Source organism: Egretta garzetta, unplaced genomic scaffold, assembly GCF_000687185.1.
Source record: "Egretta garzetta isolate BGI_Z169 unplaced genomic scaffold, ASM68718v1 scaffold112, whole genome shotgun sequence".
NCBI classification, from domain to species: Eukaryota; Metazoa; Chordata; class Aves; order Pelecaniformes; family Ardeidae; genus Egretta; species Egretta garzetta.
Window position 1 is genome coordinate 2,703,011 of NW_009258884.1, and position 12,126 is coordinate 2,715,136.

Below are 12,126 nucleotides of genomic sequence, written 5' to 3' on the forward strand. Positions count from 1 at the left end.
GACAGTGGTATTACCTAATGGAAAAGGAGCCATGCACGTCATCAGGCTTCTGCTTGGTTGAGTTCATTACCTCATTCTCACCATTGCAGTTGCTAAAGCAGGAAGGACGATGACGTTTTTTACTCTACTCCAGCTCTTTGTACTCAAGAATGATAAAAACTCCCTGTGGAGCTTAATATCAGCCTTATCATAAGAGCACAAGGGTCTGGGAAAAGCAAGTTCAAGAAGAGTTAATGAATGCACTGCAAAAAGCCCAATGGGAATGAGAATCTGAGTAAGAATGTCCAAGAGATAATGCCTCTAAAAGAGGCAGCGAAGACAGAGGCAAGACTCTCACCATAAATCAATACCATGTTCGTCCTTTGGTTCATCTGACTTAAATTTCTGCCCTCATATCTTACAGTCTGGGTAATAAGGCCCCCCACCACATCACAGTCTGAACTTCAACTCTCCTGGATTACACAAGTGTTTGTTCAGTGTTTTACCTGCTTGTTCTCAAAAACTGCTGAAAACTCATTCTGCTGCTTTAGAAAGAGTAACGACAGAGGACAGCTATGAACAGAACAAGAGCCTCATCAGAGCAGGAACCAAAATGACAAAGCTTTTTCTGAAACATAATCCAGACAGTCATGTAGCCAACAACACTCCAGCAGCCATATATAAAGACTTCCACTGTCCTCTGAAGCATGGATATGCTGTCCTCCAGAGACTAATACAAGAAGGAAAAACAAATAGACCCAGTTTGCCTTGCATACCTCCTGGGTGGCCTGCTATCTGATACACAGTTCGCTCCACTACTTGGGTTCAGCATAGAAAAACAAAACTTTTTTTTATTCTATCATGGAGGGAATACTTGTCACTCTTGGTGCCCGTCTGGTACCTACGGAATCAGAAAGGGCCTCTATATTTGCAAAGCCACACAATTATTTCTAAAAGCAATACATTTAGTCTAACTTGGGTGTAATCAGAGGAAGAAAACTACAGGCTGACTCTCAGAGAATACTCCTTAACAGTGAACTCATTAGAGTCAGACTGTTTTAAGAGAAGTGGAGGAAGCTCACCGTATGTGCCATTTGAAACACAAAGCGCAACACTGCTGGGAGAAAACGTTACTCAAGAGATGGGTTTGCTGGTTTAACAGAAGTTAAACTTGGAAAAGTTGTATTTCATGAATCATTTTCTGAGGATGGGAATGTTCTCACACACCTTCAAATCCAAGACCAGGAGAATTCTAGTAGATGAGATATAAAATAAACTAACACAGCATAGAGCATACAATTTCAGGGGACAACACTGTAGCCTTTCAGGCACTATCACAGAACTGGAAGCTAAATGCTAACCCTGGCTTTATTCTTTCTAAGGCATGTCTAAAGTCAAGAGCTTTCTTCAATACCTGTCCACCTGAGAAATTGGTGCAAGCCAGATGCATATGCCAGTGCTAAGAAATGACTCAAACTTTTATAGATTGGTTTACTTAAAGCAAAAGCTACTGTCTTTTCTTCCAAACTCCTGCACCCTGCAGTTAATGCTTCATAAAGAGCTGGTTGTGAAGAAAAAAAATATTTTATTATTTACTTTAAAAGATGGACTCTGCTTTTATTAAAGATTTGCTCCAGGGTGCATATCATGTGGTGATAACTGCTTTTGTCTTCTGCTCTAAGTAAGAAACAATATTATTCTTAAGAAAGAAAAATCTCAACATTATATCAAACCAAGACTATCCTGCACGCCCAGCAGCATATATCACAGGATGAACTGTTGTCTATAATTGCCTTCTACAGCTCAGTTACAAGCAGAACCAAAGGCCTAACTCAACTGCACACAAGCACTAGCCAGAGCTTGATAAGCATGGCAATGGCCATGCAAGAACTGGACAAACCATTATGCCTGTTTAACAGTGAAAATCACTCCGCAAAGAAATGAGACGTTGTCAAGCAGTCAAAACTTGCTTTGTAAAATCCCATTAAACTGCAGCAGATTAGAAAGAGCGGGGCCCCAGGCTACAAGCTTGATTTGGTGAAGGCCACACAAAGAACTATTTCTTTGGTTTTATAGAAATGACCAATGAAAAAACTCTCACAATAGCATATCATCTACAGGAGCCTATAGAAAAAGATATTAAAATCCAATTTCAAAAATCAATGCCAAATTGAAGTTGCTGCACATATACACTGTTTCTCACCATTGGCAACCTTTGACACAGTAAATATTTCAGGTTTTGATTAAAGTTACTTATGACATGTAAAATTTTGGAGTGCAGTGTTAAAGAAATCTGAAGGAAGAGTATGGAAACACACAGCAGAAGTAAACATGCAAAAATCAGCAGTCTGAAATACACGTATTTCTTTGAAGTGTCATTGCTTACTGCACACCTATAGGAAAGTGATTAATTACTCTCCAGAGAAAAGTAAAAATGTACTTATTCCCTTACCTGGTAACCTTCAGTCTTCTTTTGGCACCATTTCAGCAGAGCATTCCTCTTCGAACCACCATACTCCCGAGCCAGGGCTGCCAGTGGGTCCTTTCTCTCCACACTAATCCAGGGAAGAATAAGGGAGAAGATAAATATGCTTGAAATCTCTTATTTTTCACCAGTGTGTGAGTAATATCTCTATGACAAAGTAGAATGTCAGCACAGAACCTAAATGCAAACTAAGCTTTCAGAGTTTGCATTCTATATTTGCCTTTAGATGAGAAAAATTCAGTTGGTATCACTGCATACAAAGAGCTGAAAAAACAGCAGCCAATGGATATTTGATGGCATGTTTTAACCCACCAATTCTGCTATTATTTTCATCAGTTTTACATGTAAGATTTTCAAGTAACCTCTTGGCTTTACATATTGGTAACTAGGATTTCTTGTCTAAAGAATCTGTAACAGCAAATTCACATCCAATTGAGCTGCTGCAGAATGATTTCTTGAATAAAATGAAAAATCTGGAAAAATTGCAGTCAAGGCCTCAAGGACAGTTAAAGGCCAACAATCAAAACACCTGCATTGTCCCCACCCTACAGCTTCTACTGTTGGAAATGGTGGAGATCAGAGAAAATATGTTTTTTTCTCAAGACAGAAGAAAATTAGGCATTCAGCTCTCCTTTAGATCTCAAAGCTTTCAGTTTTTAACTCAACATAACATGCAAAACTACAGTAAGATGAGGGTTGACCACTCGTACACATGATGGAATTCTTGTATACAACTTAGTGGCTCCTGAAACCTTGCTGTCCTCATTTTGTCATGGTTGCTTATCTTACAAATAACTGTGGTTATTATAATCTGAATTTTGATATTTAGATCTGACACAGCCTGGTAATTCTGAACTAGACAGACGAGCGAGCAGAGTTTCTACTGGACACGGGGTTCCACCAGACTAAAACATTCGTCGTGGTGCCAGGTCATGCTGTCAATCCTTCCAGTGTGCTGTTTTTCCCAGGAAACTGAGTTAGTACCTGAGTTTGCTTTGGGGTTTCAAGCTGCTGGGGGTAGAGGTAAGCATTCTGCTGCTGAAGGCCATAGGGGGTTTGCTCAGGGATTCCAGGGAGGGGCTTTTACGGAGGTAATGGTCTGGTTTCAGCTCTTCGTTTCTCCCCTTCAGAAGGTCTGTGGGAATTAAAAAAAAGCTGTCAGTTTGCAGTCTGAGGAATTTGATTAATCACTGTCCTGCCACCCAGCACACAATATGTAGTCTGTTGTTTTGATTCTAAACAAATGTACTCATTTGTTCATTAAACACACATGGGGCTAGGAAACCTTGAGCAGATTAGAGGTGATCATAACAAGGAATGGCTTTGATGATTTCAACAGTACAGACTGCCTGGTTTCCTGTGATTGATAGTCCTGCTGGGGGGTAGGGGCCTCAGGTGAATGAGGGGAAATACCAAAATCTACAGTCTTAAAGGTTCAAAAGCTGATCACCAGATATCTTCACCAGATGACTGACCAGCCCTAGTACAATAATTTCTCTTCTGCCATTAGCAGACTTGTAACAAGAAAGCCTCTCGTCTCCTGAACGCAACCCAGCAGTAAAAGGTGCTTACTATCCCATGATGGTTGACATCCTATCTGACACAACTTTGGGAATTCTCAACATATTCATAGCAGACACATCTATATTATTATTATACATATTACATATTTTATGATACATATGTATATAAATAAATCAACAAAATTAGTAGCCACAGAATCCAATGTTGATAGGTTTTGGAAGAGAAATAAAAGAAATCATAGAAATCAAATTATCTCCCCATGCATATCAATCATGAGGTCGAACAACGTATAACACAGGGGAAGTTGGCTGTTTCTTTTCTGTAGACAAACTGTCAACAAGCCAGGATTCTATGGCCAGCACATTCTAAGCTGTTATTAGAAATTGACTGTAGAACACAACTTTTTCTCCTCTTTTCCAGTTACCTCCTTATGTTAATTATCCATTAATGCCTACCACCTAGAGCTGTGAATTCCTTATCTCAGCTTCAGCAAAGGCTAGTGTCACTCAATCAGTCTAAATTTCTTTTCAGCAGTGACTGGGGTGTGTGCATCAGCAGTTGCCAGATAAACACATCCTTCCAACAGACATGCAGCTTCCCTTGCTTTGGCTCCTGAATTTCGCAAGACTAAATCAGCATTTATAGCTGCTGAGAGCTACAGGCATTTCTGCACCTTCTTTCCACAGCATAAACAGCTGCTAAGTTCCTATCTATTAAGAAGTCCAGATGGAAAAGGACAGAATCAAGTCCCAGGAGACTGTGTCCAGCAATCTCCAAAGCAGGCAGAGCTTTGTTGCACTGGATTGCATATACCTTGCTCAGTCAGGGTCATCCCTCCTTCCACTCACCTGTCTCTTGGGTGTGCGCACCATGAACAAACAAGAAATAGCACACAGCATACTTTTAAAAATATATTTTTGTTGGTTTTCCACTCTATGTATGTATGTTTCTCCTAGCTCCTCATTAGGCTGGATTTATGAGGAATTGCCTCAAATTTAAATAGCCACACCAATCAGAAAACGAATGATTCTTGGGACCATTTTAAACTTAAGAATTTTCTGCTTACAGAAACAGATCTACTGCAAAAGGCATATCAATAAACAAAACCTGAACATTGTGAAGAGGAACATAGGTTTCTCACTAGCTTATAAGGATAGAACAAAAAAAAAAAAAGCAGTTAAAAGTGTCATTAACATAATTGTTCTGGTTAATGGCATGGTCCATTTAGCAAGTCCTGTGCCAATCATTCAGGATGCATTCATGCATGGTACAGAAAAAGGAAGAAGGAAGGATCCCAGGTAGGAATAAAGGCTATTGGAAGCATCTAGCTGGAAAGGAATGAGGGAGAAGATGAGGGTATATTAGGAATCATTTGGAAAGAGAAACAGAATAATAATTGTATGAAAAATACGCAACATGATTAAGGAAAATCACATTTTGTCAGCACTATCTATTCACACTATTTAAAGAAACTTTGTGGTTACTGGCTTGAATTACACAGTAGTGCCTGAAGCGATGCAAGTTAACAGTATCCAGCTTTGTACTTTGAGGCTCACTTCCACGAGCAATATACTTCCTTTGACTTATTTCTGGCTGCTAGAAACTCCGAGACAGAACCAGTAAACCTCTGATTCTAAATGAAAAGATCATAGCCAAAGATTGGCACTCTCTGCAAAGTAATCCATTCTCCTCTCCAACGACATAACATTTGGGTCATATTAAGGACATCACAGAACCCTGCTGTGATACTGGTCAGATGGATCAGCCAGAAGATTATTATTACGAAGACTACTTCACTCTGAATTTCCTTGGGGATATTTTTTAATTCAGTGTTGTTTGCACAGGGCTTGGATCAACTGCCTTCTAGGATTATTTAGATTGGAACCAGAGCTATTACAACTTCATAGTGAGTAAGCCTTTGCTATGGATTATTGGAACTAAATTAAAACCAGGTACAAAGAGAAGCCGTAAATACAGGAACTGGTTAGATAAGGACCCATACATTTTTATCATACAATGGCTAATAAAATATCTGTTGATTTCAACAGATTTTCACAGAAAATTGTCTGTGGGTAATAACAGTAATTATCCATGGCCTGAAGTGGGGTATTTATTAGTAAGGGCTGGCATTATATTACACAGTTGACAGATTATTTCACTCTACAGTAAACCGGTAGAGATTAAAAAGGTCTTAAGTTCTGTTTAGAATCTTCGTATACTCTCATGGCAAGACTCTTTCGGGAAACCAACTGATACATATAAGTAAACTCAGCCTGTTCCACTGATAACTTCTGCTTGTTTAGCATTTACTCCTGCAGCAGAAGCCAGCAGCACAGACAAGATGTTATTTGTTTATGCTACCATCTACCCCACAACCAGTTTTGCTGTTCAGATCCATCTCTTGCATCTTTAAATGATGGAAGGGGAAGCTTAGCAGATTATTTGAAGACAGGTTCTAATTTCTCTCCTGTACCAGCAAACTATTGCAGAAAATCCAGTCTACCAATGAAGAAGTTGTGACTGATTTTTTTTGTCCCTGCCTGCAGTTCCACTGAGGTTTCACTACAGGAATATAACATTTCATCTGTCCTTAAAAATTCAATAATCTGTTGTTACTAGCTTTGATTCCAATGCAACAACTACATTCAGGACTAGATAATCAAAACAAAGGGCCCTAGAGAAAATGGGAAACAAACACTGGTAGGGAAGAATATTAAATGACAAGAGAACAAAAGCAAAGTGTGAAATAAAAACAAACGCATCTCTTAAGAACTTTCAGAACGAACTATTTCGAGCCCAAATATGACTGCTCCTAAAACAGTTACATCGGTATCTGAAGTGTTTGATGTATTTCAAATGAAGCTCAATTTAAAAACAAATAAACTCTCAAAAGACAGTACTTGGGACTTGTTCCAGATACATACATGTTGAACAAAATCCAATCCTCTCCAGTTCCACAGCATGGATTAGAGCGGTGCCATGGATACTTTGGAATAAAGGCGGCAAGATTGTGTTGGCAAACCATAATAAATCAGCTATTTTTTAGTTTTCTAAGGCTATGATCAAGATGGGAATGGAAACACAACAAAATTAATAAGCTCTCTAAAACAAAGACTCTGAAGACACTTCATGTTTCCTTTCACCATATCAGAAGAGGAAAAATGGCCCAGGCAGAGGCCAACAGTTAATGACAAGCTTTTGCTAGTAAAAAGAGGCAACATTTGTACATTTACTGTAACTTACCTGCAAGAGGAAGGTCTGAAAGATCTGTGTGTCTGGCAATGCCCTTGCTGGCTGGCTTGGCATTATTATAAACAGAATGCCTCTGTGAAACAAACATACATACAAAAGATAAATAAAAAATACTAGCCACTGTGCTTAAAAAGGCAAGCAGAAAGGAGAGATGTTTCTGCTATCTCAAGATCACAAAGCAGGCGGAGGGATACAGGAACCTTTCAATAAGGTATCAGCTGTACCTAAAGCTGGATAAATAGTTGTGAAAAATAAGACAAAGGGATAATATTTTTAGCTGGTAATATATTGGTTCCTGAACTACTTCACATTTCTATTTGCACCATTTTTTCTCTTGCCAAACATAATGTAGTGGCACAAACCCAAAGTAAGAACGCCTGTTCCTAACCCTGCCTCTGTCCCCGGCACCCCGAATCATAAGTCAGAAGGATTCTCATCTCTGCAGCTCTAGCACCAGTTTTCAGCATTAATACTCCCTCAGTCAGGCATTAATAGAAGGTTCCCAGACCTCTGTTTAATCCCATTCTTTAAACTTCCTTTGCTGATTCTTTGAAGGAAATGTACTCGTGCATTTGCTAAGCAGTCTTGCAAAGTCATCTCATTCTTCAGAACACTCACCTAAACAACCTAGCCTCAAACTGTTTTTTACGCAGATTCAGAGGGGAATATCCTGTTGTAAGACCAGTGACCACCTAGACAAATAACATACAACTGCTTCTCTAGCCTAGAAAGGTTAGCAGTCTGACGGTATGCCACCTTCAGCATATGTGGAAATGGGGAATCACAGTGTTGTGCCTCCACTGTTCACAAAAGCAGCATTCCCAGTAACATTGCACCACAGATTTGAAAACTGCTAACAGAAAGTTAACTAACTGGTGCAGTGGCATAAGAAGCAGTACATTCCAGAGCAGTTATGCTTCAGCAGAAAAGACACGAAACTGTAAGAGCGCTTCATTCAGCACCATATGAACTTACTGGACAATTGGGAGTGTTCATCTTAGAAACATATTATCCCTTGTCTCTCAACTCACATGCCAGCTACCTAGTTAGTTTGATGTTTCTTGTAACTCATTCCCAATAATCGAAACCTATTTTCTGGTCAACAGTGATTAAAGTTCAGAATTGTACTCCAAAGAGTTCACATCTGTCCACTGAGACCTCTAAGCTGAAGTCAAAGACAAACTCACTTTGATCCTTTTTGTTAGTACTACAGCATTTGATGTTTTGCAGCAAATAAACAGCTGAGTTTCCCCTTCCCCTTGTCAACATATGCATGTTGGCACGCTGAAGCTACGTCATGCTGTAGCAAACACTGCATCTACCCATTTAAAACTGCAAGGATGGAAAGCAGTCCTTGTACCTGCATAGGGGAAACAGCAGCTGCTGGGGCTGTCCTCACTGGAATTCCACTTAGAGGGCTCCTGGGGACCTTGTGAACTGTGATATTTTGTCCAGTGCTACCTACAGGGAAAAAACATGGAAACATTTGCACTTCAAACCCAAATATCTCCCTCTTGTCAGAACAGGGAACTACTGGTGCAGTGACATTCCACAGATAGTATTTATGTACCAAGCACTAACAGAAAATATCCATTAAGATGCAAAAAGCGGCACAAAATGGAAAAAAATTACATTCTCACTGCTAGAAAAATTTTTTACTACAAAATAGTGTTGAAATACCTGAGCATCCTAAGTCAAATGATTTTATCAGCGACTTCACAGTAGCTGCAGATTCTGATGGTGTGGGAGATGCTCTGCTAATGCAGACTCCTTGCCAGCGGTTGGTTGTATCTGTCTCTAGAGATTCTACCTCTTCAGCTGTCAGCCTGCAAAGCAGAAACCAGATCAAAGTCAGGGGCAACAGGAAGCGCAAGCAGAGATTAAAGGTCTTTATATGTAGTAAGGCAAATCCAACGGCACACATCTTTTATTGTAATGCCCAGAACATGGACCACTCATTAGAATGTTCATGTTCTTTTCTTGGAGTGCCTGGCAAACATCAAATCATTGAGTCTAACAAACTTTTCTGTGTTGTAACCATATCATTCCCATTCCCCATCCTCACACAGGATGGAGGATTATCATCAAAAAAAGCAGTTTGATGAGTCTTGTGCGCAATCATTGATAATTACCCAAAGATGGGCTTTCAATACAGCACAGGGGCCAAGGGACTACTGTGGTCCTCAGTATATAATGAGGAAAGTAACCAATGAGAAAGATGTTATTTTATGCTCTATGCTTTTAATTGGCATGACCACTACCAGAGTAATTGTTATCAGTTAAAACGCCGTAGTTGAAAATAAAATAGTAATTGGACAGGGTTCAGATAAGAGCCTTAAAAATTAAACCAGAAAATATACTTCATAATGTAAACTTTGAAAACTCAACTCTTACAGCTTATCAACAATGACATCCGCTGAACAAGCAAACCCTCAACCACAATCCATAAGCAGTTATATGGAGAATATAACTGTTAAATGCTCAATCCTAGCAGACGCAAGAATATCAAAATTCAATGGCTGGAATAAAGATAGACAAATTCAAAATAGAAACAAGGCTCATACTTTAACAGGAAAGACCATGAAGCTACTCCATTGAAAAGAAATTTTGAAGTCAAGATTAGGTGCTGGAGTTACAGGAATTAGTACAGGGAAGTCCACAGCTGTGTTAAACAGCAAATGTAATCACACAGTACAACTGTTGCTTCTAGTCATGCATTTTAGGGATCTGGCTGACATTGCTTGCTTAGCACTGACGCTGTACTTACCCGGTAGCTCTCAGGTAGACTTCGAGTGTAATTACCTAGCTTTAGCTTAGGAAAGCTGCAATTAGATAACAAAGTCTAGACACGTTAAAAGAGAGTGTTTAAACATTACTTTCCTGATCTCCTAGCTGCTTAAGAAACACATGCTGGGTCATCACCACTTTTTCCTACTTTCAAGTATGGTAGGCACTAAGAGCTACATGAACACAAAACCAGAAATTATTTCATAAAAGGCTGGAAGACTCCACCCAGAACATGCCTATGGGGTTGAACAACTTCTGTTCAGCTAAAAATAGAAGTCAGAGTCATCTTCTTTCCCTTTTGACATCACAGTCCACAAAACACAAGGAGCTAAAGGGTGTCAGTGAATAAAAGAATAAGAGTGACTCGTTTCTATTTCTGGCAGAGCTTAAGGAGGTGCTGTCTTTAAGCAGACATTGGCTATTTCTTTACTAATTCATTCAAGCTCCTTGTGTGCCAGGGGAGCCTGCAAAAGCAGATGGCTAGAGAAAAAGCCATTTCAGTTCCATTATCCATTTAATCCAATAAGGAGGAAAGGCAGGTTGGGTAAGATTCACTGAGCTCTGAGGCAGTCAGTGTTTTGCTGACTAAATTTAAGTTCTACCCTTCATTTTTTCTTCTGTGGCTTCATAAAGCCTAAACAATAAATCAACAGGTGATAGCATCTGCACCTCAGTTATATGAAAACACAAAAGCTAAAGGAGTCCTGCTGCTTCTAGTAAATTATGGAGGAAGGATAGGTATCTGCCTCAAGATACCAAGCCACCCAATGCAATCCATTGCACTTTCCCCTTTGATTGCAAAAGGATGCAAACATGTTAAATAAAGTTAGAGAGTAACTAGACCAGCCCCTATGCTGTGCCACAGAACAGTCCATTGAGAAATCACATGCCATTATTCTGTCATTGTACAGATTAATTATGAAGATTCAAGTGCTGGAGCTGCTACCAGTTCCAATTTTGTTAGGACACTTCCTGTAATCTTAAGTCTGTATATTTGCAATAGGCTTCTAATACACCCTGAAACAACCTAGATTAAACACAATCATGTCAGAAAACTGACGCCTCTCATGCTGCAAACCTTAGCATGAAATGTAGGAAGAATAGTGCCGAGACCTATTTGCTTCAACTAAAACCACACATGCCAGCCAACAAACAACGGAGAGTTAGGAAAATTGGTGAGTACCTTCCACTTTTATAGAGAAAAATCTGTATGGTAAGGGGATGCATGTATGTGTACATATATAGATTTCTTAATAGAGAAGCAGAAGGATAATACCTTAACTTGCAGCAGTAAGCTAATTCAGGAGGACAGTATAGGAGAATGTGACTTGGAAAGATTAATGACAAGCCATAAATTCAAACCAAAAATGACTCCCTGTGCATACAATTTATTTAGTTTAGGCCATCCAAGACAACTAAGGAAGCTCTGCCACAGAAAGGACAGATTTGAGCAAAATGTCATCTACTGCTGTATGCTTGCCTTGAAACAAGAATGAATGGTTTACACAGATAAATGCTGCAAGTGCAGCTGGCTTAAGTGGAGCAGCTCCAGGAGGAAGCAGAGCACTTTAGTCACAAAGGAATTAAAGTATGCAGAGCCCTTTTCACAAAACCACTGCCCCATTTCATTCATTCATTGGTGAGAGAAGTAGGTGCAGTGAGCTTTCCTCTAATGGCAAGTTAGTTTCCTTGTTTTCTAGGCTTGGAATATGCGGACAATAGACCCCTAAAGTGCAAGTCTTCCTGTGCTTAATGCATAGATTTTGGCAACAACAGCCTTCATGGGTTTGTGAAATTTCTAAACTGCTCCGATGACCTCTTTGTTACAGGTAGCCTAGGACCACAGAACCATATTTTCAGAAATAATTACTCTGCAATCTAGTCTTTGACACAGTTCCTGTCATTGTTGTGAAGCCTCCTGAACTCCAAGGGACACAGAGACACACAGCTACTGATGCACAGAACAGAAGAGAGGCCAAGGGCAGGCAGCAGACAATTCCAGACACTTAAACATTTATTTGGCACTTCAGTATATATTTCTTAAACATAAAAACCAACATTCAACAGCTGCCAGCACAGAAAAGAAAGGCAACACAAGT

At 39.6% G+C, this 12,126-nt stretch overlaps 1 protein-coding gene across 1 annotated transcript in view; it reads right to left on the bottom strand.

Annotated features, from left to right (window-relative positions):
* Window positions 1-12,126, bottom strand: part of SPECC1 (sperm antigen with calponin homology and coiled-coil domains 1) — a 71,865-nt gene that overhangs the window by 16,331 nt on the left and 43,408 nt on the right. Inside the window, exons 7-11 of the mRNA XM_009633976.2 lie at window positions 8,921-9,066; window positions 8,601-8,701; window positions 7,232-7,313; window positions 3,449-3,599; window positions 2,432-2,534 (exon numbers count right to left, since the gene is read on the bottom strand). Coding sequence (XP_009632271.1) covers window positions 2,432-2,534; window positions 3,449-3,599; window positions 7,232-7,313; window positions 8,601-8,701; window positions 8,921-9,066 — 583 coding nt within the window. The remainder of the gene's footprint in view (window positions 1-2,431; window positions 2,535-3,448; window positions 3,600-7,231; window positions 7,314-8,600; window positions 8,702-8,920; window positions 9,067-12,126) is intronic.